The sequence below is a fragment of the Podarcis cretensis genome (assembly GCF_951804945.1).
Source record: "Podarcis cretensis genome assembly, chromosome: 17".
In the NCBI taxonomy this organism is placed as follows: Eukaryota; Metazoa; Chordata; class Lepidosauria; order Squamata; family Lacertidae; genus Podarcis; species Podarcis cretensis.
This window is the reverse complement of record NC_137187.1, coordinates 28,742,845-28,768,523: the sequence shown is the minus strand read 5'-3', so window position 1 is coordinate 28,768,523 and position 25,679 is coordinate 28,742,845. Positions and strand designations below refer to the sequence as shown.

The window sequence follows — 25,679 nt, the reverse complement described above, 5'->3', positions numbered from 1 at the left end:
GTTTTTGCGTGTGTGTTTTTTTTTTTTTTTAATCGTTTACTGTTTTGTGAAACAGTCAGATTAATCTATCTTTGTATAGTTAGAGAGAGGAAAAAGTTGGCTTGTATATTCTGACGTTTTTTTTGTTTTGTTTTTTTGTTATAATTTTTTTCTTTTGTATCTGTTTGTATGTTTGTTATGTGTATAACCTCAATAAAAATGTATTTGGGAAAAAAAAAAAAAGAAAACGACCTTGGCATCCTCTTGCGCTCACCTGCCTCCCTCTGTGATGAGGAGCAGGCAAGGGGATTACTCTGCATGCAAGGCTCTCTGGATCATGGCCACCAAGCAAAGTGGTAGTTGAACAAAGCAGAGTGGGTCCCATCTGTGCTCGATTCTCTTTTACAGAGATTGCTCCAAGGTTCTGAAATGCGATGCCAACAATGCGATCCCTTTTCTATCTTCTTCCTAGGTGTATTTTGTCTGGCCAACAGAGAGCACTAAATATGGTCTAGTAGCAAAATGCCCATTGCTCCTGTCATTCCAGGGACGCGGGTGGCGCTGTGGGTTAAAACACAGAGCCTAGGACTTGCCAATCAGAAGGTCGGCAGTTCAAATCCCCGTGATGGGGTGAGCTCCCGTTGTTCAGTCCCTGCTCCTGCCCACCTAGCAGTTCGAAAGCACATCAAAGTGCAAGTAGATAAATAGGTACCACTCTGGCGGGATGGTAAATGGCATTTCCGTGTGCTGCTCTGATTCACCAGAAGTAGCTTAGTCATGCTGGCCACATGACCCGGAAGTTGTACGCCTGCTTCCTCGGCCAATAAAGCGAGATGAGAGCCGCAACCCCAGAGTCAGTCACGACTGGACCTAATGGTTAGGGGTCCCTTTACCTTTTTACCTGTCATTCCGGTTAGGCTTTGATATTTGAATTCCCTGTTCTCACTTTTACAGCTGCACAATGAACCCCTACATCTTCTGCTATTATTTAATCCAGTTCTGCGGACATTCCTGGATATTTATCAATATGATCATCAGGTTCCTGATTTTTGGGGAAGGTAAGTCTATGCTGTTTTGCCATTTGATCGATCAAATAGCAGCCTCTCCATGGAAATGGGGTCTGACTGAGAGAGTAGCCAGCAGCAACACACATGGGGCACAAATGGGATTTCTTCTGCACAAACGTAAGGTGGACTGGAACCACAGTGAAGGACTAGTGCTAGAGGGCTGGGTTCGAATCCACCAATGGCTTGAGAAAAACCAAGGCCTGTCAGCTTTCAGTTCCCTTCTGTGAAATGTGGAAATTAATGATCTAAAGACATTGTGCAGTTATGCTATAGACATAAGCAGTCTTCAGCTGCATTGAAAAAGATAAAAGTTTAGATATTTCATAGAATCATAGAACTGTAAAATGACCACGAGGGTCATCTAGTCCAACTCCCTGCAATGCAGGAATATTTTGCCCAACGTGGGGCTTGAACCCACAACCTACAACCCTGAGATTTAGGGTCTAATGGTCTACCGACTGAGCTATCCCCAATGATGTTATATGAAGATGCTTGACTCTCCCCTATGCTATTTAAACTGCTGTGTGGCTGGGGGCGGGGGCCTTCCTTCTTGTCTCTTCCTCTTAAAAGGTAAAGGGACCCCCGACAGTTACGTCCAGTCACAGACGACTCTGGGGTTGCGGCGCTCATCTCGCTTTATTGGCCAAGGGAGCCGGCGTACAGCTTCCGGGTCATGTGGCCAGTATGACTAAGCCACTTCTGGCGAACCAGAGCAGCGCATGGAAACGCCGTTTACCTTCCTGCCAGAGCGGTACCTATTTATCTACTTGCATTTGGACGTGCTTTTGAACTGCTAGGTTGGCAGGAGCAGGGACCGAGCAATGGGAGCTCACTCCATCACGGGGATTTGAACCGCCAACCTTTTGATCGGCAAGTCCTAGGCTCTGTGGTTTAGACCACAGCACTACCCATGTCCCCTGTAGGGGCATGGAGTAGGAGAAGATAATTAGTGGTGTCTCTGAAGACAGGCTGTATTCTTCTCTCTCTTTTATTTTCTTCTTTCTTTTTTATTATTTTCGGTTTAGTTTAGTTTGTTCTTTATTGTATTGGAGAAAGTCTTAACAAAACTTTATAAGAAAAAGAGACAGGGGAAATCAACCTCATTACTTGGACCACATGTGATCTCACACGTATCTACACATGTTTTGGCAAAACATGCTGTCTTCATAGCGGTGACCTGATGTTTACCAAACAAGAAAGACATCAGGAGAGAGAAAGAGTTTGCAAATCCAAAGGGAACATTTATTTGAGTCTAGTCTTTGGTCTAGAATTGTCTGGAGATTTAGTCAAAACACATAAGGCAACGCTGATTCTACATTGTATCTGTGCTAATTTTCTGCACCTTTTGCAAATTAAAACACCCAAATACTGTTCCATGGAAACAAGGGTCACTGCCTAAATACAGCCCATTTCCCTTCAGAAAGTTTGCAAAAGATCTTGCACAACGTTCTTTGTTATAAATAGTAACTGTGCCACTCAGTTGTGGTTGGAGCATGTTCAGAATGCACACACGCAACATTTTATTGTATGCAACACATGTATGCTGCCTTTGCATTGCCAAAATCATGCTCAATGCTGCTTATAACATGAAAAAATAAATACATAAACACAAACATAACAAAAGTAATCATGACAATAAATAAAACATGAAAATGTACACAACCACATTGTCCACATAAATCACAACAAGATCCTAAATAAAGATATAAAAATTAATATCAATGACAGAAACAACAACTCTCCCAGCCCAAGAGTCTGTTCAGCAGCCTCAGCTTTTGTGGCTGGAGTCAGTCAGGTTCTACCGTCCAGGTGGGAAAAGATCTGCAAGTCAGGGAAAAGATCCTCCAGGACTCACAGTCAAGATGGCAGTGTCTTCTGGCAAAATGTACCATACCACTGAACAAAGTTAGTGCCAGGAAACAGCGGCCGTTTTAATCCCCTGATCTCTTAATGATGAGTGGGAGTGGGAGAGCCCAATATGAAGAGGCTGCAATAGAATGATAATCCAATGTTTTCTCTTGCTTCCTGTGGGGTGAAGATTCGGTTGCAGATACTTTCTATTCCATTGGGCTCGTGATGCGGGTTTGCCAATCTTCGTCTATCCTGGAACTTCTGCATATCCGGCTCAGCATTGCAGAAGACCATTTTCTCCTGAGGCTTTTGCAGGTACCACATAATTAATAATCGCATGAAAGGAGTCAAGGGTCAATACTTGGATCGCCATCAGTTTAGGGGGTTTAAATCCTACAAGAAATTCCATTCTCAAATTGGAACATTTGCTAACCTTGCGAAGTCAGGTAGGCGTGTGGTCTATGCGTATGAAAGAGAGAAAGGGAAAGAGGGAAGAAGTGCAGGTGTGTGGGAGAGAGGAAGAGAGGGAGAGAGGGAGAGAGGGAGAGAGGGAGAGGGAGAGGGAGAGGGAGAGGGAGAGAGAGAGAGAGAGAGAGAGAGAGAGAGAGAGAGAGAGAGAAGTTCGTATGTGCTCCTTGTGTTTACCTTCAAATTCTACAGTTGACAAAAAATTCAAACAAGCAAAATAGTAAAGTTTGTGTTTTCTTGAGCAATATTTGTCATAATTTGTTTTAGTTTAAATGGGTGGGGTCAGGAGGGAGGCCTGTGGTTTGAGGAGGAAAAGGGGCAGTTGATATCCTGTGCCCAAGGGCCCCCAGAAACATGGAGCCAGTCCTGGTCAAGGTGGCCAACTTCAGAGATTTGGTTATTATCTGCATATACCACCTTTCCTCTTAGGAGCAGAAGGTGAGGTACATGGTCCTCCTTCTGTTTTATCTTCACAGCAACCTGTGATGTGGGCATCACAGAGAGGGTTATATTCAAACCTGGTGGAAGCAGAGCTCCACACATGCAACAGGATTTCCCTTTCCATTCCTTGCATGCCCCCAAAATCTGCTCTGCAGGTGAGCAGAGAGGGTACTTCCACAGCACAAGCCAAAGTCTGTTGCAGCAGTGGAACAGCAACTCTAGATACAATCCAGAACTGGTGACTAACCTAAGGTCACCCGTGGTCCTAAATCTTGGCTAAGTAGAGATTTGAACCCGGGTTTCCCACTCTACCAAATCATTCAGTAGGGCGACTATTTGAACACCGGTTAGCAGAAAAAGAGGCCTAGGCATATTTTGAAAAGAACGACAAACTAGACAAATATCATGCACACTCTCGGCATACAGTGGTACCTCGCAAGACGAATGCCTCGTAAGACGAAAAACTCGCAAGACGAAAGAGTTTTTCATTTTTTGAGTTGCTTCGCAAGACGAATTTCCCTATGGGCTTGCTTCGCAAGACGAAAACATCTTGCAAGTTTGTTTCCTTTTTCTTAAAACCGTTAATACCCAGGGTGCATTCAGGGGGTGCAGTTGCGACTTGACTTCGAGGAGCAACTCATAGCACGTGGCGTGGTAGCCTTTTTTGAGGTTTTTGAAGACTTTGGTGGTTTTTGAAGCTTTTCCAAAATCCGTGCTTCGCAAGACGAAAAATTCGCAAGACGAAAAAACTCACAGAACGAATTAATTTCGTCTTGCGAGGTACCACTGTATATACCAGCATGCTACTCCTGCGTAAGCCACTGGGCAAATCCACCTTTTGAAATACTGGCTAGAGACCAACAAGCCAAATCATTCAATGGAATAAGAATTTGTGGGGTAAAGTTCATGTTTGTTAGAACACTCAGGATGGGCGATAGGATCAACATTCCACAAGACTGAACGAGTTCTGACCTTTCAGAAGAATTTTAGGAATATACCCTTCCTCTTCAGTGAAAGAGAAATTAGAAAAGCTTATGTTTCCAGTTAACACCCCCCCCCTGCTGCTCAGTCACGACTGGAAAGGCAGAGGACTGGTTGGGTGCAATCCAGCAAACAACAGCAGCCACAAAAACAGCAGCAAGTTGCCCTGGATTCAGTGAATCTTAGTCCCAAGGCAGCAAATGAGATCTTAGGTCTTCTTACTTGGCAGTGACTCCAGCCACTGCATCATGTAGGACTTCTTGTATAGGATATAACAACAACAACAACAACAACAACAACAACAACAACTTATTATTTGTGCCCCGCCCATCTGGCTGGGTCTTCCCAGCCACTCTGGGCGGCTTCCAACAAAGATTAAAAATACATTAAAATGTCACACATTAAAAACTTCCCTAAACAGGGCTGCCTTCAGATGTCTTCTAAAAGTAAGATAGTTGTTTATTTCTTTGACATCTGCTGGGAGGGCGTTCCACAGGACAGGCGCCACCACCGAGAAGGCCCTCTGCCTGGTTCCCTGTAACCTCACTTCTTGCAGAGAAGGAACCGCCAGAAGGCCATCAGCACTGGACTGGTCCAGGTAGAACGATGGGGTGGAGACGCTCCTTCAGATATACTGGATCGAGGCTGTTTAGGGCTTTAAAGGCCAGCACCAACACTTTGATTTGTGCTCAGAAACGTATTGGGAGCCAATGTAGGTCTTTTAGGACCAGTGTTATGTGGTCTCGGCGGCCGCTCCCATTCACCAGTCTAGCTGCCACATTCTGGATTAGTTGTAGTTTCTGGGTCACCTTCAAAGGTAGCTCCACACAGAGCGCATTGCACCATTAAGCACATTGCTATCCATTTTGGTACCTTTGGTTTCAGCAGGATTTAGGGTTATAGTAGCATATGGAGAGCCTATGCAATGTCAACGCCATTAGAGCTAAACTGGGAGCCTTCAGATGTTTTTGGACGACAAATCCCATAATCTTCGACCACTTGCCAGGCTGACTGGAGCTGATGGGAATTGGAGCCCAACAATATCTGGAGGTCCACAAACCCTCTGTTAGAGATATAAAATGAAGCGTTTTAAAGAAGCACAGAACTGTAGAGTTGGAAGGGATCTCCAAGGGCCATCTAGTCAACCCCCTTCGATGCAGGAGTCTCGTCATCTTCATGGTGAGGAGGCTGTCCCTCATGGAGGCTGTCTGCAGCGGTGACCTCTATAATGCAGAGCAGGGAACACCCAGACAACCAGCACAGCAGGGAAAAACCAGTGGCTTCCTTAACTACATTTTAAGGAACATCTGTATTTTAATAAGCATTGACAATATTAACAATGACTGACCGTGTAAAACCAGAACTTCACAACTGGGGCACTGGATCCACTGAAATAAATGGATCATATAAGTGCTTAGTGGAGTTATGGACTGCCCTCCACTCCAAGCTGGCCTGGGCCAACCCAGGAAACTCAGGAACCAGCCCTGGATCCAGCCCTGAGCAGGAGGGTTCAGTTCTGCTAGGTGTGTGGGTGGCGTGGTCTAAACTACTGAGCCTCTTGGGCACAGAAGGTTGGCGGTTCAAATCCCCATGACGGGGTGAGCTCCCGTTGCTCTGTCCCAGCTTCTGCCAACCTGGCAGTTCAAAAGCACACCAGAACAGGTAGATAAATAGGTACCACTGCAGTGGGAAGGTACCAAATGGCGTTTCTATGCGCTCTGGCTTCCGTCATGGTGTTCTGTTGCACCAGAAGTGGTTTAGTCACGCTGGCCACATGACCTGGAAAGCTGTCATTCCTTGCAGGAAATGTGCCAGCAGAGCATAGCCCTGTAACCTTCCCACCCAATGCACCCACCCCTGGCAACCTGCAGTCACACAAGGGCTATCTTGATCCAATCTGCCCAGGCCTGGATCCCCCTCAAAGTGGCCCAATTCAGTTCAGGATACAGCAGAATCTGGTGCAGCCTCTCCACCCAGTGCCTTCCTCTAGATCAGCCTTTCTCAACCTGTGGGTCCCCAGATGTTGTTGAACTACAACTCCCATCACCCCTAGCTAGCAAGGCCAGAGCTCAGGGATGACGGGAGTTGTAGTCCAGCAACATCTGGGGACCCACAGGTTGAGAACCGCTGCTCTAGATGATGATGATGATGATGATGATGATGATAATTCTTGTACCCAGTGTCCTAGTGTGGGTTGCATCCTGTTGTCTTGGTTGAAGCCAAGTAGATAAAGATGCTCAGAGCAGCCTTTGCTAACCTGGTGCCCTCCGGAGATCTGAAACTACAATTCCTGTGAGCCCCGGTCAGGATGGCTGTGCTGGCTTATGGGAGTTGTAGATCAAAGCACCTCAAGGGTGCTCTCTTGGGGAAGGCTGCTAAGAGTATGGGAGGGTAAAGAAAGAAAGGGGTGGGTCAGAAAATCTCTTTTCCCCTCCAATAAGAGCAAGTCTGCTTTTGCTGAACCTGGAGGAGAAAACACTGTTCTTAGAGATAATATGAGGTCATGAAGGCCGCGTGAGTTTTTCAGCATTCCTAGGAATGAACACATTGAGTCATCTATTGCAGCAGGCTGTTCTTACAGTTACCAACCAGATGGTTCCTGCATTGCAGAGCATTGGGCTAGATGATCCTCATGGCCCCTTTAGGATGCACGTGGCGCTGTGGTCTAAACCACTGAGCCTCTTGGGCTTGCTGATTAGAAGGTCAGCGGTTCAAATCCCCACAACAGGGTGAGCTCCCGTTGCTCTGTTCCAGCTCCTGCCAATCTAACAGTTCAAAAGCACACCAGTGCAAGTAGATAAATAGGTACCACTGCAGCAGGAAGGTAAACGGCGTTTCCATGCGCTCTGGTTTCCATCATGGTGTCCCGTTGCACCAGAAGCGGTTTAGTCCTGCTGGCCACATGACCTGGAAAGCTGTCTGTGGACAAACACCGGCTCCCTCAGCCTGAAAGCGAGATGAGAGCCGCAACCCCATAGTCGCCTTTGACTGGACTTAACCGTCCAGGGGTCCTTTACCTTTTACCATGGTCCCTTCCAACTCTATGATTCTGTGAAATTAACAAGCAGCAGCATCCTCACCACTTGTAATTTCCAGGAAATGGCATGCAGACGCACATTGCCTTCAACAGTGAAGGTGGAACACAGCCATCATGGGTAGCAGACACTGATAGCCAAATTTTCTCCCTAAATTTGTGTAATCCTCTTTTAAAGCCACCCAAGAACTATTTGGACTATCTGCCTCAGGCACCAAAATTTATTGGGTTGGCCTTGATTTTCCATGATCTGATTCCGGAAAGGCCCCTTCTCTCCCTACAAGAAAGGCTGTGTGTCATACATTTACTGCTTTGTTTATATCTTACCCCCTTTAAAAAAAATGTCATTTGTGGATTACACTGTGTCTGGGTTTCATTTTTCATCTTCAGGGAGCAAGGGAAAGAATTCTTTGCCGTCTGGAGCAGAATATGTTGCACACATCTGTGATCTCCTAGAGAAGCTGTGATTTGGCAATGCACTTTTTTTGGTCTTCTATGGATTTAACTTGTGTTATTTCACAGAAACTGAGCTGCTGTCAAGTTAGAGGGAGCAGGGAAAGGAGGAGGAGGAAATTCCACAGAGCACGAATGAAAAATAAAACCTCCTTGTTTACATTTTGTAAAAGGACTGCACAGGCTTTCAATTTCTGCTTTCGGAAGCGAGGGCACGGGCTTTCGGACTTAAATTTATTTTTGACCCAAGTGTAAAGCAGAGGAAAACTTTAGAGACCACATCCTTTCATTACTTAAGCAAAAATCTCTTTGTTCTAGGCTAAGTGAACATTTGCATCCTAAAATGCAGTGAGGTTCTTTTCCCCTGCTGTGTTTTAAGTTGCATGTACAGGTTTCTGTACACACCAAACAATTGGCAGGAATGCCTTTTTGTTTTCTGCACTCCTGCAACCCTCCACCCCAAAAAACTCCTATTCAGGAAACTGTCATCCATGGATGTGCAATGGCTGTCTCAGCTTTATACACCTCCGCTTAACTGCAGAGTCAACATGGTGTAAGTTTTCCTTTTGGATTAAAACTACAGAATAGCTCTGCATTATGGGTAAAGCCATGTGTACACAGATGCCAAACATGCTGGTGGGAATGTGCTGGAGCAAGAGTAAATGGAAATGTGTTGTTGTTGTTGTTGAGTTGTTTAGTCATGTCTGACTCTTCGTGACCCCATGGACCAGAGCACGCCAGGCACTCCTGTCTTCCACTGCCTCCCACAGTTTGGTCAAACTCATGCTGGTAGCTTCGAGAACACTGTCCCACCATCTCGTCCTCTGTGGTCCCCTTCTCCATGTGCCCTCCATCTTTCCCAGCATCAGGGTCTTTTCCAGGGAGTCTTCTCTTCTCATGAGGTGGCCAAAGCCTTGGAGCCTCAGCTTCAGGATCTGTCCTTCCAGTGAGCACTCAGGGCTGATTTCCTTCAGAATGGATACGTTTGATCTTCTTGCAGTCCATGGGACTCTCAAGAGTCTCCTCCAGCACCATAATTGAAATGTGTACACAGCCCTATTGGTTGAGGGTTTTGCTCTCAGGACTCATCTTGCACCTCATTTCAGCCTGTAATTTCTACAGGGCCAAACCATAAATCAGAATATGGAGTGAGGAGGAGAGATCTTGGCTAACTGGGACCTCCTGCCCCGAATTCTTCCGCTACTCTAACCACAACATAGCAAAGGGTATGATGTCTGTTTTCTGTTTTCAAAGCACTTGAGACAGAATCATAGAATTTTAGAGTTAGAAGGGACCCCGAGGGTCATCTAGTCAAAGCCCCTGCAATGCAGGAATCTCAGCTAAAGCATCCATGGCAGATCGCCACCCAACCTCTGCTTAGAAACCTCCAAGGAGGGAAAGTCCACCACCTCCCGTGGGAGACTGTTCCACTGTCAAATGGCTCTTCCTGTCAGAAAGTTTTTCCTGATGTTTAGTCTCCTTTCTTGTATCTTGAGGTCATTGGTAAGAGTCCTACCCTCCAGAGCAGAAGAAAACAAGCTTTCTCCATCTTCCATACAACAGCCCTTGAGCTATTTGAAGATGGCTATCAACATCTTTTCTCAGTCTCCTCTTTTCCAGGCTAAACAGACCCAGCTCCTTCAACCTTTCCTTGAAAAGCTTGGTTTCCAGACCCTTAATCATCTTGGTTGCCCTCCTCTGCACACCTTCCAGATTGTCAATATCCTTCTTAAATTGTGTAGCCCAAAACTGGACACAGCATTCCAGGTGTGGTCTGACCAAAGCAGAATAGAGTGGCACTATGACTTCCCTAGATCTGGATTCTATTCTTCTGTTGATGTAACCTAGAATAGCATTGGATGATCAGGGCCCATGATTTGGGAGTTCATGCCCCAGGAAGAACTGTAGCTCCGTGGTGAAACACAGGTCTTGCATGCAAAAGGCCTCAAGTCCTGACATAGACCAGGGACACATTCCTGTCTTGAACCCTGGAGAGCAGCTTCCGCTCAGTGCAGACAATATTGAGTGAGATGAAGTGATTGAGTCAGTGTTAAGTTAGATTCCTGTGTTCCTAAGTCCAGAAATCATACAGTAGAGAGAGATACAGAAGTAGAGAATGTTCTGTGTACCTTTCAAGGAAGACGAAGACCACCACCATCACCAGTGGGGGCCTCTCAAAGGTTAAGGTAAAGACATCAAGATTTAAGACATCACACCCCTTGTGTGCTGGTCCCAAGGAGGCGAGGTCCGAGTCCAGTCCGAGGTCAAGGGTGTAGTAGGGAGGCAGTCCGTCAAAGCTGAGGCTGGGTCCAAGACAGGGAGTCGGGTGAGGTCAGGAGCTCTGGCAGAGAAGCAGGACAGGGTGTAGGCAGGAACAGGCTACCAACAACGTTGTTCCCACAACTTGGGACTGGGACGGGCTGGCTGGCTTTTATCTGCCCTGAGGCATAGGGCGGCCCCGGTCCACAGGTGACTCACCTCTCCTGGCCTGGAGGCGAGCACTCCTCCTGCAGGAACCTAGTTCCCTCCGCCTCTCTGCCCTGAGCCTCTGCAGCTCAGGAGAGGCTGGAGGGTTACCGGACCCAGAGGCAACCTCAGCTTCCCCTGACAGGGCTGAGAGTGGAGCACCTGCAGGCAATGGGTCCTCCATCACCTCAGGAGCCAGAGCAGACTCAGCTGGTGCCTGCACCTGAGGATCCAGCACAGGTGAGGACCCTTCAGGCTCATGCCCCAGCCCCGGCTCAGCTGGTTCTGGAGGCGGGGAATCCTGTGCAGGCTGGGATCCCTCAGGTTCAGCATCCGAGTCCGAATCCCATCACACCTTGGCTCCACATTGTCAACTTTCTTTAGTCATTTTTTTTTCATCCGTGCAGTCCCAAAACATCAAGAGAGGCTGCAATGCCACTGGAAATACTAGCAGAAAGTACTAGCCGACTCCTAGCCCTAAGTGGCACAGCTAGGCAGCATCACTGGATTGTGTCCCACCTGTGCACCCTAGGTGCTGTTATTCACTCTCCAACTACAGAATCTGCACTATGTATGTTCAGTAGGTTCCATGTCATGCCCTTCTAGCCTTCCTGGTTGCCTTCAAGTAGCAGTGGCTGCACAATACTCTTAAGTGGTTTATAGCCTAACACTTGGTGGTCTAGCATTGGGATGGAGGCTTAAGTTGTCCTCTACTCCCAGTGCCCAGGGTGAGGGTCAAGTTTCCCGCCCTTTCGACCAGGGCCCAGATTGCCAACACTTTACACTGTCCTATAGGAGATGGGGAGCCATGGAAAACTAATTGTACTACCCTCTGTTCTGATTTTTCTGGCCAAGCTAAAGTGTCAGAACTCAAGAACTGGCTTCAGTGTTTATACATTGAGTGGTAGAATGATGACAACTTTGGAATCAACAACTACAGCATGATTTTTTTTTTTTAAAAAAAAGTGTCCCCGGATTCATTGAAAAAAATCTGGTAACCATATCTTAGTCCCTAGCACCAGGGCATTTTTTCCAGCTGGATCTCACCAACCCGTCTCAGGTGGGCACCACTGCCATTATAAGAGAAGAAGGGAGGTGTTCAGGGTGAGTTCTGGCACCTCTTTTTCTAGAAATAATAATAATAATAATAATAATAATAATAATAATAATAATTATTATTATTATTATTATTATTATTATTATTATTATTATTTATGTCTCATCCATCTGGCTGGTCCAGCCACTCTGGGCGACTCCCAATAGAATATTAAAAACACAATAAAACATCAAACATTAAAAACTTCCCTGTACAGGGCTGCCTTCAGATGACTTCTAAAAGTCAGATAATTGTTTATTTCCTTGACATCTGATGGGAGGGTGTTCCACAAGGCGGGCGCCACCACTGAGGAGGCCCTCTGCCTGGTTCTCTGTGACCTCACTTCTTGCAGTGAGGGAACCACCAGAAGGCCCTCGGCGCTGGACCTCAGTGTACGGGCAGAACAATGGGGGTGGAGACGCTCCTTCAGGTCTACTAGACCAAGGCCATTTAGGGCTTTAAAGGTCAGCACCAACACTTTGGATTGTGCTTGGAAACATACTGGGAGCCAATGAAGGTCTTTCAGGGTGTTATATGGTCTCGGTGGCTATATAGCTCAGCCCAGCACACATCACTGTCAAGTTGCAATTAAGCCTTGCTTCATTTTCTCCTCATGAGGAAGGTTAAGCTGAGACTATGTGGTTTGTTGAGGAGACTCCTCCAGGGTTATATCTCAGGGGAAATGCTGGTTCTCCAAATGCATGTTTCAAGCCTACTTTCTTCAGCTGCAACCACACTCTCTGTCCCCACCCGCTTTCAGGCAGCTGTTAATGTGTTGCAAGTTTACAGAAAGTCCTGCAAGCTAAGAAGCTGACCAGTTTTCCATGACCAGAACCTTTTTATCTTCAGGAAGTGGTCTGCATTTGTTTCCATCTAGCAAAGTCATTTGACAAAGGAAATCCTGCCTTCCGGCAAAAAAAGGATAAACTGGCACATCCATTTATTTTTTCATTTTAGTATATCTAATAGTTTTGTGGTTACGGCCAGTGTGGTTTACTAAAATTACAGCTGAATACTAGAGGATCTGAAATAGCAAAAGTGCTGGAAGATACACAACTTCCTTTTTTGTGTGAGGGAGGGGGAAAATAGCAAGACCCCCCAAGTTGATGGGACCTTTATGCTCAGAGCTAATATAGGAGCTTCAGAATGATGCCAGGATGTTTTCCCTGGAACAAGAAAGATCTACAAGCCTCTTTTCACATGCTTTGATCCTGATTCTGAACCCCCCTGATTGTACCTGCAATTTATAAAATGAAATGCATCCATTTCATTCACCAAATTAACATCATATGTAAAGGTAAAGGTAAAGGGACCCCTGACCAATATTAGGTCCAGTCGTGACCGACTCTGAGGTTGCAGAGCTCATCTCGCTTTATTGGCTGAGGGAGTCAGCGTACAGCTTCCGGGTCATGTGGCCAGCATGACAAAGCTGCTTCCGGCGAACCAGAGCAGCGCACGGAAATGCCGTTTACCTTCCTGCCAGAGCGGTACCTATTTATCTACTTGCACTTTGACGTGCTTTCAAACTGCTAGGTTGGCAGGAGCAGGGACTGAGCAACGGGAGCTCACCCCGTCGCGGGGATTTGAACTGCCGACCTTCTGATGTGCCTTGGCAAGAGGAAGCAGATAGTGCTTTACTCAGAGGGTGACGGGTAGAAGTCATTGCAGATGGCAGGGGGTGGCATCCAGATGGCAGCAGATGACAACCTCTCTCCAGTCCTCCTCCCACCTTGCAAGTACCGGGTGGCCAGGCTAACAAATCATATCCCTGGACCTTGGTTATTGTTTCATCTGGCAGTACATTCTTTTAACTCCATCATATAGATTAATATGTTGCCAGCAGGGGGGAAGTATTCTGGCTATTTCTTCTACCCTGCTTATGGACTGTTTTGATAATAAGCAGTATATAAGGATGGGTATATAAGGAGGGATGCGGGTGGCGTTGTGGGTTAAACCACAGAGCCTAGGGCTTGCTGATCAGAAGGTCGGTGGTTCGAATCCCCGTGACAGGGTGAGCTCCCGTTGCTCGGTCCCTGCTCCTGCCAACCTAGCAGTTTGAAGGCACCTCAAAGTGCAAGTAGATAAATAGGTACCGCTCCAGCGGGAAGGTGTGTGCTGCTCTGGTTTCGCCAGAAGCGGCTTATTCATGCTGGCCACATGACCCGGAAGCTGTAGACCAGCTCCCTTGGTCAGTAAAGCAATATGAGTGCAGCAACCCCAGAGTCGTCCACGACTGGACCTAATGGTCAGGGGTCCCTTTACCTTTAAGGATGCAAAGTAAAATTAATTCCAACGGTATCGTGAGAGTCTGCCGAGCATGCAAATCCAGTGGCCAAGGGCAACAGTTGTTGTTGTTGTTGCTTGAATTTATATACCACCCTATACATGGGAATCTCAGGGCGGTTCACAGAATAAAATCAAGATATAAAACCACAAGATACCTAATAATAATAAAAACAACAACCCAATAGGCACCCCCCCAAAAAAAAAAAACATTTTAAAAGGGCATAGGATGTCAATCAAATCAACCAAAGGCCTGGTTAAAAAGGAACATTTTTGCCTGGTGCCTAAAGGTGTGTAATGAAGGCACCAGGTGAACTTCCCTGGGGAGAGCATTCCACAGGCAGGGAGCCACTGCAGAGAAGGCCCCGCTCTTGAGTTGCCACCCTCCAGACCTCACATGGAAAAGGCACACAAAGAAGGACCTCAGAAGACGATCTCAGGGGCCGGGTAGGTTGAATTGGAAAGAGGTGGTTACAAAGAGAGGCTTTTGCATAAAATACTGGGTGGCGAATAAGGTAGGAGAGGCAGGACCACAGAATGCAGCCGTAAAACACAGAATGTGTGACTGTCTCTGTGTGGGCATCTGTATGAAATGCTTCTATCGCCTTGATTCTTTCTGCAACACGGCTGCTGCCATGCGAACTGTTTTCCTCCTTCATTTAAAACAGGCTGCTTCTAGATGACCTGTTTATTGAGCATTCAACCTGATTTTTATTTGCTGGGAGATTAGATGGTGCTATTTAATGAGCTATTTCTCCTGATTTGTTTGTGGGGAGGTTAGATGGCGTCATGTTGAGCCAAGTGTCACCTCACACTTTCCAGGGCATTTTGCTGCCCTCATCCCTCATCAAGGAAATGGGTTTCGCCAGTATGTGGTTGAATCCCATCCCAAAATACCATCCGTCCAGAAGCACCCAGAATCTCACACGTACCTTTCCCGTCGCACAAACCAGAGGCTACAGCTGCTGAAGCAAAACCCAATCCATCACCTTATCCTCTGCTCTTTCCTCATTTCCAGATCGCAGAAAGAATCATCATCTTATTTGTTGTGATTGTCAGTCAAGAAGAAATTCAAGGAAAATGTGTTGTGTGCATCTTATTCTTCCTCTGGAGTTTCCTTGATGTGGTTAGGTAAGAACTTAACACAGACATGCACGTCCCTCCAAAGTAAACCAAATGGTTTTTCTTTCGGCCTTCCATATCTACCGTATTTTTCGCCCTATAGGACGCACTTTTTCCCCTCCAAAAATGAAGGGGAAATGTGTGTGCATCCTATGGGGCGAATGCAGGCTTTCGCTGAAGCCTGGAGAGCGAAGGGGGTCAGTGCGCACCGACCCCTCTCGCTCTCCAGGCTTCAGGAAGCTCTCCGCTAGCCGTGGGAGAGCTTGCCTGCACCCAGAAGCTTGGGGCGCACTGAGCTCCGCACGCCCCAAGCTTCGGGATTAGCGCAGCGCTCCGCTAGCCGTGGGAGAGCTGCGCGGCTCTCCCACGGCTAGCGGAGACTTTGCCGGCAGTCAGAAGCTTGGGGCGTGCTGAGTTCTGCATGCCCCAAGCTTCAGGATTAGCGCAGCGCTCTGCTAGCCGTGGGAGAGCCGCGCGGCTCTCCCACGGCTAGCGGAGACCTTGCCGGCACCCAGAAGCTTGGGGCGCGCTGAGCTCCGCACGCCCCAAGCTTCGGGATTAGCGCAGCGCTCCGCTAGCCGTGGGAGAGCTGCGCGGCTCTCCCACGGCTAGCGGAGACCTTGCCGGCACCCAGAAGCTTGGGGCGCACTGAGCTCCACACGCCCCAAGCTTCGGGATTAGCGCAGTGCTCCGCTAGCCTTGGGAGAGCCGCGCGAAGTTGCACGGCTTTCCCAAGGCTAGCGGAGACCTTGCCGGCACCCAGAAACTTGGAGCGCGCTGAACTCCGCACGCCCCAAGCTTCGGGATTAGTGCAGAGCACCTGGGGGGGAAATAATTTTTTCCCCTTTATTTCCCCCCAAAAAACTATGTGCGTCCTATGGGCCGGTGCGTCCTATGGGGCGAAAAATACGGTACATTTGGCAGGCAATTAAGTTTCATTATCTGGTCTGCTTTTCCTGCAAAAGCAAATCTTGGGAAGACTGGAAAAAGGACAAAGCGTGGGCACTCCCTCACTTTCTCCCAGCATTACTTATCGCTTTGGCCTTGCTGCTAGCTGCAGTCTACAAATTGTGTATTTTCCTAGATTTTTAGAAACAGATAGAGAGATACCCAGAAACCGTGTGGATTAAATTGGTTGCTTGGGTCCCCCAACCAGATCATGGCCTGATCTAAGGCAGGTTGCAAGAACAACTTTATCACCAGACATGTATATATGGTAAGAAGACTAAGAAATTGGTCTGCATATTCCTGTTTGGGATAAAGGTGGGTCCCAGGTCTGATAAAGCTGAAGGCCACAGCTTTAGGCTGCACTGAGAGAAGGGGGCACAGTTCTGTCAGAAGAGCAAAAAATGTGAGCAAACTGGTTTTTCAAGGTTCCTGCTATTTACCTGAGGCAACAGAGATAAAGCAAGCACAGGGCCACCAAGTCAACTACCTAGTAAACCCAAGCAACGTAGAACTCTTGAGAAAAGAGGTGGGTGCTCTCGCCTTCCAAACACAGCAGCCCTTAGAGATTCGAGTGGTTATCTTTTATGTGGACAATCAAGTTTAGACATTGCCTGTCTGTCTATTTCCTACTGGGAGAGAGGACAAGATCATTTCAGAAGTTCCAGAGTTCGTGGGTCACTTAATGGCAGCTGAAATAGATAGAATAGGTAGCATTGGCAAGTTTGACGTGTAAAATTAGAGATCAGAAAGAGACTGATTTTAAAGGAGATTGGAAAATGTTTGTAGGAGACGTAAAAACTCAGTGTAAATATGTTAAAACACAAATAGGATTTGAGTAAGAACAGCACTGGGGGTGAACTTTTTGTTTTTCTTTTGTGATAAGGTGAAGGTATAGAATAATATGCAGCGTGAATTGAATTTTTGAGGGAATCAGGGAGGGAGGGAGGGAGGGAGGGAGGGGAAGTTGTAGGTGGAATGACTAATTGTCAAATTTGAAATGTTGTAGAATTGTTTATTTGTTAATTTTTTTGGAAAAAAAATAATGTAAGGAGTTTTCAGATGGCTAACTGCGCAGTCTCACTCAGACGTAAGTCTTATTGAACCCTGTGGGGCTTACCCCCATGCAAGTTGGGTTGGGGTTGTGTGATTTAGCTTGCAAACAAAGCAGCAATACAAAAGAGCATCACTGGGTCTCTGTGAAGTCCCAATAAACACTGGCTGTGGCGATAGAGTCCAGTAACATCTCAAAGGCACCACAACAATGGCTCCCCTTGTTCTTTGGCTTCCCATCTTCCTCACATTTTGGGGATCAGGATGGGTGAAATGATACCTTTGAAGTTCTACCAACTGAGCTATCACAGCAGTCAAGTTGCTTGGCAAGTTCCCGCCTCCCCCTGAGGAAATAAAGACACAGGACACAAGAATTCAGGTTAATGGGACAAATTAGGCCACAACTTTATTGATTACAGGAATTGAGCAGTATTGGCTTAGGCATTGGTCCTAACTACTAACCGGCTCCTAGGCCGGAAGGGTTAATCACCAGTGGGAGGAGTCCTGCTGAGGCACGTCAACTAGGACCTCCCCCGGGCGTCACCGTGTGGGGGCGTGCCATGGGCCCACACCTCCTTAGGCTTAGGACAAGGCCAAGTCCCCCGGAATCCTTTACTGGACTACCCTTGTTTGGGGAAGGTGATGGCACTCCTTCCCCCTTCATTTGCATAACAATAGGACAGTACCCCCACCAATGCCTAACCGCCAATACCGAAGAGTTGTGACGGTTTGCTACGAGGTAGGCGAAAACCAAATGGCTGGTGCCAATCTGCTATTTGGGGAAATTCCTACCAGGCCCCTTAACTACGGCGATCAACCGTAGTTCATAGCAACGTCAGAGAACCTAGCCTAAAGAGGGTGGGATGGGAAGGAAAGCCGGGTTAGCTGCAGTGAGGGAAAGAGGAGGAGCCTCGGCTGCAGTGGGTTTAAATGGCCAAGGCCTCGCCCCCTGAGCCAGCGGATTGGCTGGCCCGGGGTATGATGCGCCCGGGGATTCCCTCTGCTATCGTGGGGGCTGGAGGCAGCCCCCGCGAGAGTGGGGGAGGGGCGTGAAGCCCGCAACCCCACCTCCTATGTGATCGCGGTAGTGGCTTTGCTGCTTAAAAGGAGACATCTTATAAATCTCTGAAAGTCACAAAATAGGCACTCTTGATGGATTCTCTTGAAAACATAGTAAAGGTAAAGGGACCCCTGACCATTAGGTCCAGTTGTGGCCCACTCTGGGGTTGCGGCGCTCATCTCGCTTTATTGGCCGAGGGAGCCGGCATACAGCTTCCAGGTCATGTGGCCAGCATGACTAAGCTGCTTCTGGCGAACCAGAGCAGTGCACGGAAATGCCGTTTACCTTCCCACCAGAGCAGTACCTATTTATCTACTTGCACTTTGACATGCTTTCGAACTGCTAGGTTGGCAGGAGCAGGGACCGAGCAATGGGAGCTCACCCTGTCATGGGATTTGAACCGCTGACCTTCTGATCAGCAAATCCTAGGCTCTGTGGTTTAACCCACAGCGCCACCCGCATCCCCTTGAAAACAGAACCAAATAAACATAAGTATGGTTCTATGTTTTCAAGAAAATCCATCAAGAGTGCATATTTTGTGACTTTCAGAGATTTGTAAGATTTCTGTTTATTTGGTTTTGCAGAGAGTGCATATTTCATATATTTCATACTGTTCAATGTTCTGTATAGATTATATAAAGAGCTCATATTGACACCACATTGTTGTACTTGGTCATCATGTTGCCTTGGATATTCCTGATAACTGTTTGCAACACAGGGGTTTAATTGTTTGGTTACTAAAAGGTGATTTCAGCTATTCAGCATTTTCAGCAGTGAAAAATCAGAATGTGGCTCACCCTCTTTTCACCTGCTTTTTATTCTAGATATACTTACTGTATGCTGGCAGTAACAGGAACATACTTTCAAGAATTGACGTGGCTCCATTATACGCTATGGATTCCTTTGTATCCTCTGTCGGTTTTGGCTGAAGGTAACGGCAGAGGGAGGGCACATGATGAAGCCTGCCTGATTTCTAAGGCTACCACCCTAAGCATACTTCCTCAGGAGTAATGCCCATTGAATCCAAAGGGGCTTACTTCTGAGTAGAGGTGGAGGAAAAATTCAATTCAACACACATTTAAAGCAGACCCTTTGTGTTATGTACTGAGTTGAATAGGATCCAAAATACAGCAGTCTGATTGGTCCTAGAACAATAGGATCCAAAATGCAGCCGTCTGATTGGTCCTAGAACAATAGGATCCAGAATGCAGCAGGCTGATTGGTCCTAGAACAATAGGATCCAGAATGCAGCAGGCTGATTGGTCCTAGAACAATAGGATCCAAAATGCAGCAGTCTGATTGGTCCTAGAACAATGCAGCAGTATGATTGGTCTGCAGGAGCCACCCAATCCGGCTCCAGATGGAAGTGAATCCACAACCTGATTGGCCTACAGGAGAATTCCAGAATTAGCCAATCACGTGCAGCCCATTCTGTAAATAATGTATATAAAGCAGATACTTTGAGGGGACTTTCATTCCTCCTCACCACTATGAGCTGAATAAAGAGCATGAAATCCACTCTTGACTCTGAGTATATTTCATTTTGCAATGCTGCAAATGCAAGATGCAAATTGCAACAGAGCTATCCTTCAAAATTTGCTCTCATCCTGGGTGATGCAGTCTCCGAACCAATGTTCACAAGCCCTAATCGGGATGAGCAATGGCTGGGGAAAATGGGAGCAGCAATTTGGCAATATCTGAAAAGACACAGTCTGCTGCAAGGAGACGGAACACCATCCAACTTTCATTCAGAATAGTTAATTGTGTACTAAACATTAAAAAATCTTGACAGAATTGTGATTATTCAAAACCTGCTAATGAGTTCAGGTCTTTGCATTGATTCTGCATGCAGGCTGAAAATGGTTCCCAGTTTTTTCTTGAAGGATTTTTTGTCCTTATTTCGAAGTCTCTCTGTTAATTAGCAAAAGTTATATAATTTATAAGTTAAAATATAAAAAAGGAGGGGGAAAGGCAATATGCAGACATAATATTATGGTGAAATAAACCAGAGAAGGAGGTTGAGGGAAGTCCGGGGGGAATGGGGAAATTTTGAAATTGTGAAAATGCAAAATGGAATAAAAAAAATTATATAAAAAGATATTGACAGAATTTCAAATAACTAAATTCTCCATAGAGCACATCTGTGACAAACATGAAACCCTGCACACCATGGACTGTGGGCCATTCTTTGCCTCCCAACTATCACCAACTTTCCTCCAACTTTCCAATGTGTTTTAAAAGACTTTAAAAATCCGCTCTCTCCCACTTACAACCTCCAGCATCCTGAAACCCTGGAGAGCTGTGTCTACTGAGCTAACTCAGTAGAAGACAGTTTGCTATGCTCCTATTTCAGGGAGCCTGGGCTGAATGGAGGCTTTGATTTATTGTGCTGTCATAGCTGCAGATTAAGGCTCTATCGAGAGGTCCAGAGGGTGGCAACACGAGAACAGGGCCGTCTCTGCAGTGGCTCCCTGACTGTTGAATGCTCTCCCCAGGGAAGTTTGCCTGGCGCCTTCATTGCACACCTTCAGGTGCCAGGCAAAAACATTCCTCTTTTAACCAGGCCTTTGGTTGACCTGATCAACATCCCGTACCCTTTTAAAATGTGGCTCTTTTGGGAGGGTGTATTATTGGGTTATTGTTATTGTTTTTATTTTATATACTGTGATCCTTTTAATGTGAACCGCCCTTAGACCTTCGGGTATAGAGTAGTATATAAATTCAATAATAATAATAATAATAATAATAATAATAATAATAATAATTATTTATTATGCATTTCAAGCACTAAATCTTTCTGGTGACTACATTACACTCCATCCAAAGTACAGAGTATCTGCCCTGCTAAAAATGGACTTTTATATGCAGTTGAAAACCTGCCTGTCCATTGTGCTTGCCATGGAGCAGAGGGAACCTCACCTGCGATAATTAATGATGGTCTTACGTTGCATTAAGTTATCCATTATAGCTTTTTATCATAAAGGAAGGCCTAAGACTTTTAATTTTGCTCTTTTGGAGATTTTTCACTTACAAGCCACTAAATCATTTTTTTTATCTATTTCCCCTCCCCCTCTCCAGAGTTTGCCATATATGAATCGCTACCTCACTTTGAAACCTACGGCACTTACTCAACCCAGCTGCCCTTACCATTCGATATAACCGTCTACTTTCCCTATGTACTAAAAATATACATGGCGATGTTGTTTGGAGGTAAGTTTTTAGTTTCTTGGCAAACACACACAAAAACTTAGTTTGGCAAGCCAGGGGTATTGTAGCCCAAGTCTCAGTAGGGACTGAATTGGGAGCTGTTTGTATATATCCCTCTTCTATTTCAACTTTTGCTGCTGAGAGCAGCCCGCTTTTCTTGTTTGGGAGTGGACCTGAGGGAAGACTGCATCCCTCAGGTCCACTCCCCTTAGCTCCGCCCCCCATGCCGCCACAGATTGGTCAATTCAAACCGCATGGTTGGCGGCGCCCGTGATGCTCTGCGATGGCCAGGAGGGAGCGGCGACGGCCGCAGGACAATGGCGAGGCTCCATGGGGTGAAAGAAACAAGCGTCGCTCAAAAGAACCAAAAGAATACAGTGGTACCTTGGGTTACATACGCTTCAGGTTACATATGCTTCAGGTTACATACTCCGCTAACCCAGAAATAGTGCTTCAGGTTAAGAACTTTGCTTCAGGATGAGAACAGAAATTGTGCTCTGGCAGTGTGGCAGCAGCAGGAGGCCCCTTTAGCTAAAGTGGTGCTTCAGGTTAAGAACAGTTTCAGGTTAAGTACGGACCTCCAGAACTAATCAAGTACTTAACCTGAGGTACCACTGTACAGTCTTCCACAAGTGAAGAAGTGGGGCTACATAATGTCACAACCATATCTGGGCATCTCTGTTATTATTACAGTGGTACAGTGGTATCTCTGGTTGCAAACGGGATCCGTTCCGGAGGCCCATTCGCAACCTGAACAGAACGCAACCCACGTCTGTGCGTGTGCGGGTTGCGATTCACAGCTTCTGCGCATGATGTCATTTTGTGCATCTGTGCATGCGTGAGCGGCGAAACCCAGAAGTAACCCGTTCCGTTACTTCCGGGTTGCCACGGGATGCAACCTGAAAACGCTTAACCTGAAGCAAACGTTAGCATGAGGTATGACTGTACCTTGGTCCGCAAACAGCTTAATAGTCAAACAAATTGGCTCCCAAACGCCGCCAAACCCGGAAGTGTTACGGTTTGCAAACGTTTTTGGGAAGCCGGATGTGCGGCGCGGCTTCCAATTGAGTGAAGGAAGCTCCTGCAGCCAATCGGAAGCCGCATCTTGGTTTTCGAACGGTTTTAGGGGTTGAACGGACTCCCGGAACGGATTAAGTTCGAGAACCAAGGTACCACTGTATTACTATTATTTATTAAATGTATTAAGTTTGTATACCACCCTATGCCCGCAGGTCTCAGGGAAGTTCACAATATAACTAGAACTCTAGCCCATGTTTTGAGGGGGAAGGGGCTTGGAAGATCCCTAGACTAGGACTAGCCACCTGAGAAACAGCTTCTATCCAAATACAATTTTGGTTTTAAATGCAGTGTAAGGTAGTCTCTATAAGGGACGTGGGTGGCGCTGTGGGTTAAACCACAGAGCCTAGGACTTGCCGATCAGAAAGTCGGTGGTTTGAATCCCCGCGACAGGGTGAGCTCCCGTTGCTCGGTCCCTGCTCCTGCCAACCTAGCAGTTTGAAAGCATGTCAAAGTGCAAGTAGATAAATAGGTACCCGCGTCCCTCCATCATATAGATTAATATGTTGCCAGCAGGGGGGAAGTATTCTGGCTATTTCTTCTACCCTGCTTATGGACTGTTTTGATAATAAGCTGTATATAAGGATGGGTATATAAGGAGGGACGCAGGTGGTGTTGTGGGTTAAACCACAGAGCCTAGGGCTTGCTGATCAGAAGGTCGGTGGTTCGAATCCCCGTGACGGGGTGAGCTCCCGTTGCTCGGTCCCTGCTCCTGCCAACCTAGCAGTTCAAAAGCACGTCAAAGTGCAAGTAGATAAATAGGTACCGCTCTGGCGGGAAGGGAAACGGCGTTTCCGTGTGCTGCTCTGGTTCGCCAGAAGCGGCTTAGTCATGCTGGCCACATGACCCAGAAGCTGAACACTGGTTCCCTTGGCCAGTAAAACGAGATGAGAGCCGCAACCCCAGAGTCGGCCACGACTGGACCTAATGGTCAGGGGTCCCTTTACCTTTTAAGGTAGTCTCTATGGGAGTATATTGTATTTAATTATGGGGTATCAGAGTTTTTAGGAGATTAACCAGGCTGGGATAGTTGGGATAGCAGGCTTGTTGATTTTTGAATGTCTGATGCAGATTTTTTCAATTTTGTTGTTCTGTATGGGAAAATGACAACAAAGATTATTGTATCATAGAGGGACCTGAATGGGCTTCATTAAGGACAAGATGTATTTGCATTCTCCATATTGGTTTCTACCTTCTTGCACTCAGAGCCTGTTCTGGTTTGAATTTAGGTGCATACCTCATTGTCCGATGCCTCTACATGGAACGGAAGGCTCAACTGGGAAGCTGGACCATCAAGGCCAAAAGAAGCTAGCTTACCTTTTCCTTAAGGAGTGAGGGAAGTGGCTCTGGGAAGCCTGGTGGTAAATGCCCTTCGTGAAACTAAGCACAGTAGACCATGACTTTAAAATGAGACAGTACCATGAGACAGTAATTTGGATAACTTTGGTTTAAAGACGGCAACACACGCTCTCGATACGTAGATCCCATGACACACATGGCGTGAGAAGTGTTTGTGTGTGCGGCAGAACCCTGAATCTGGTGCAGAATTGTGATTTTTAAAGCACATTTTGGGACTGGGATTGTGGGGGAAATGGAGCCACAGAACACTCAGCTGCAATAGAGCTGATTCTGAGGGTTTGCCCTCAAGGTGGGGACCATAAAGGGGGCCCAGAGCAAAAATCACCAGCAGCCCAGCCTGGGTCCTGGGCAACTGCTCAGGGATGCTGCCTGGCCCAGTAGCAGGGAGAAGGGGACTAAACCTAGCCTTCTCTGCCCAACACACTAGTTATTTCTGTACTCAAATATTTCTACATCCTTCCCAAAATGGAGAAACATCGCATAATGTGAGCCGCCGATTTGTGCAAGCGGTAAGAGCCAGACTTGGATTACCATCCTAGTGAAAACTGCCTCAGAACCAACACAGGCAAAATATATTGGTGCAAATATTTGGAAGATTTGGAATGTTTGTCTTAACTTTTCCCACGGAATTGGAATTTCCAGTTAAATCATTCACGAACCTCTAGCCACTGGAAACATATTTTTTGTTTAAATGTGAAAAAAGGATATCTTTGTCTCTTTCAACACATTTATGTAATGAAACCTAGACGTTTAAAGATTTGTAATTATATATGCAAAATGGAGCAGTGAGTATATCTAAAACCAAGAGAATATTGATGTTCCATAGTGCTGTATGGATGGAGTGTCACTTGTGCAAGAGGACTTCTGCTTCCACTGTGAGAATGTCCAATTCATCTTATCCCCCTGTGTGGTCCCAAAATCTGTTCCAAAGGGCCCTACAACCTCCTGGAGCAGTTTTTAAGGGGGGGAGGAGAGAGAAGAGTAGTACTTTTGTTGGAGATGTATAAGTCTGTTGTACAAGTGGAACAGTAGTATTAGATACAAACCATGTGATATTACAGGTGAAATTCAGACTTTGCATTTCACCTATAATACCGCACGGCTTGTATCTAATGCCTGCTGTTCCACTCGCACAACAAACTCTCACTAGTCCATAGAAATTTCTGCTTTTCCCCCTGAACCCCTTAAAAACTGCTCCAGGGGGTGCAAAGTGGTGTAAAAGTCAAAGGTAAGGACTGGGGAAAGGGCAAAAGATAATACTTGAGCTGATAAAACACTGTTAATCCTACAGTCCATGGCAGCCTCATAAATAAAATCAGGCTGGAGAAAATGTAAACTTCTCCTCATCTTCCATTCTGCTGTGTGCCTGGCAGGCCTCTAGATTTGGTGGTCCATTCTCTTTTGATACTCTCTTTTCCGATCTGTTCAGATACCCCCCCCCCAAAAAAAACCCCAATGTGTCTCCCTTACCAGTCTCCCCATCCACAGCAGGTGCTGTAACCTTCCAGCAGTTTGACTTCAGCCCTAAAGGCACACTCCATTGTCTCATAAACAGAAGGGTGCCAACCAACACATGCTATAATCCAGAGGTCGACAACCTAAGGCCTATGGGCCAGAAGTGGCCCATGAGAGTCGTTTAACTGGCCCATGAGCTGTTGGGATTCAGAACTTACAGGGTTAAGTTGTTCTGAGTAGTACCTCCCATTCTGACGTCAGGTTTCCAACGTTTGGAAGGAG

At 46.5% G+C, this 25,679-nt stretch overlaps 1 protein-coding gene across 1 annotated transcript in view; it reads left to right on the top strand.

Moving 5' to 3' along the window:
- The window catches only part of HACD4 (3-hydroxyacyl-CoA dehydratase 4), a 29,752-nt gene extending 4,474 nt beyond the window's left edge, over positions 1–25,278 (top strand). The window contains exons 2-7 of the mRNA XM_079959830.1: positions 934–1,037; positions 3,085–3,212; positions 15,138–15,250; positions 19,124–19,230; positions 21,378–21,509; positions 23,813–25,278. Of these exons, the coding sequence (XP_079815956.1) occupies positions 941–1,037; positions 3,085–3,212; positions 15,138–15,250; positions 19,124–19,230; positions 21,378–21,509; positions 23,813–23,895 (660 nt within the window). The 5' untranslated portion in view covers positions 934–940 and the 3' untranslated portion in view covers positions 23,896–25,278. The remainder of the gene's footprint in view (positions 1–933; positions 1,038–3,084; positions 3,213–15,137; positions 15,251–19,123; positions 19,231–21,377; positions 21,510–23,812) is intronic.
- Positions 25,279–25,679: the final 401 nt, after the last annotated feature.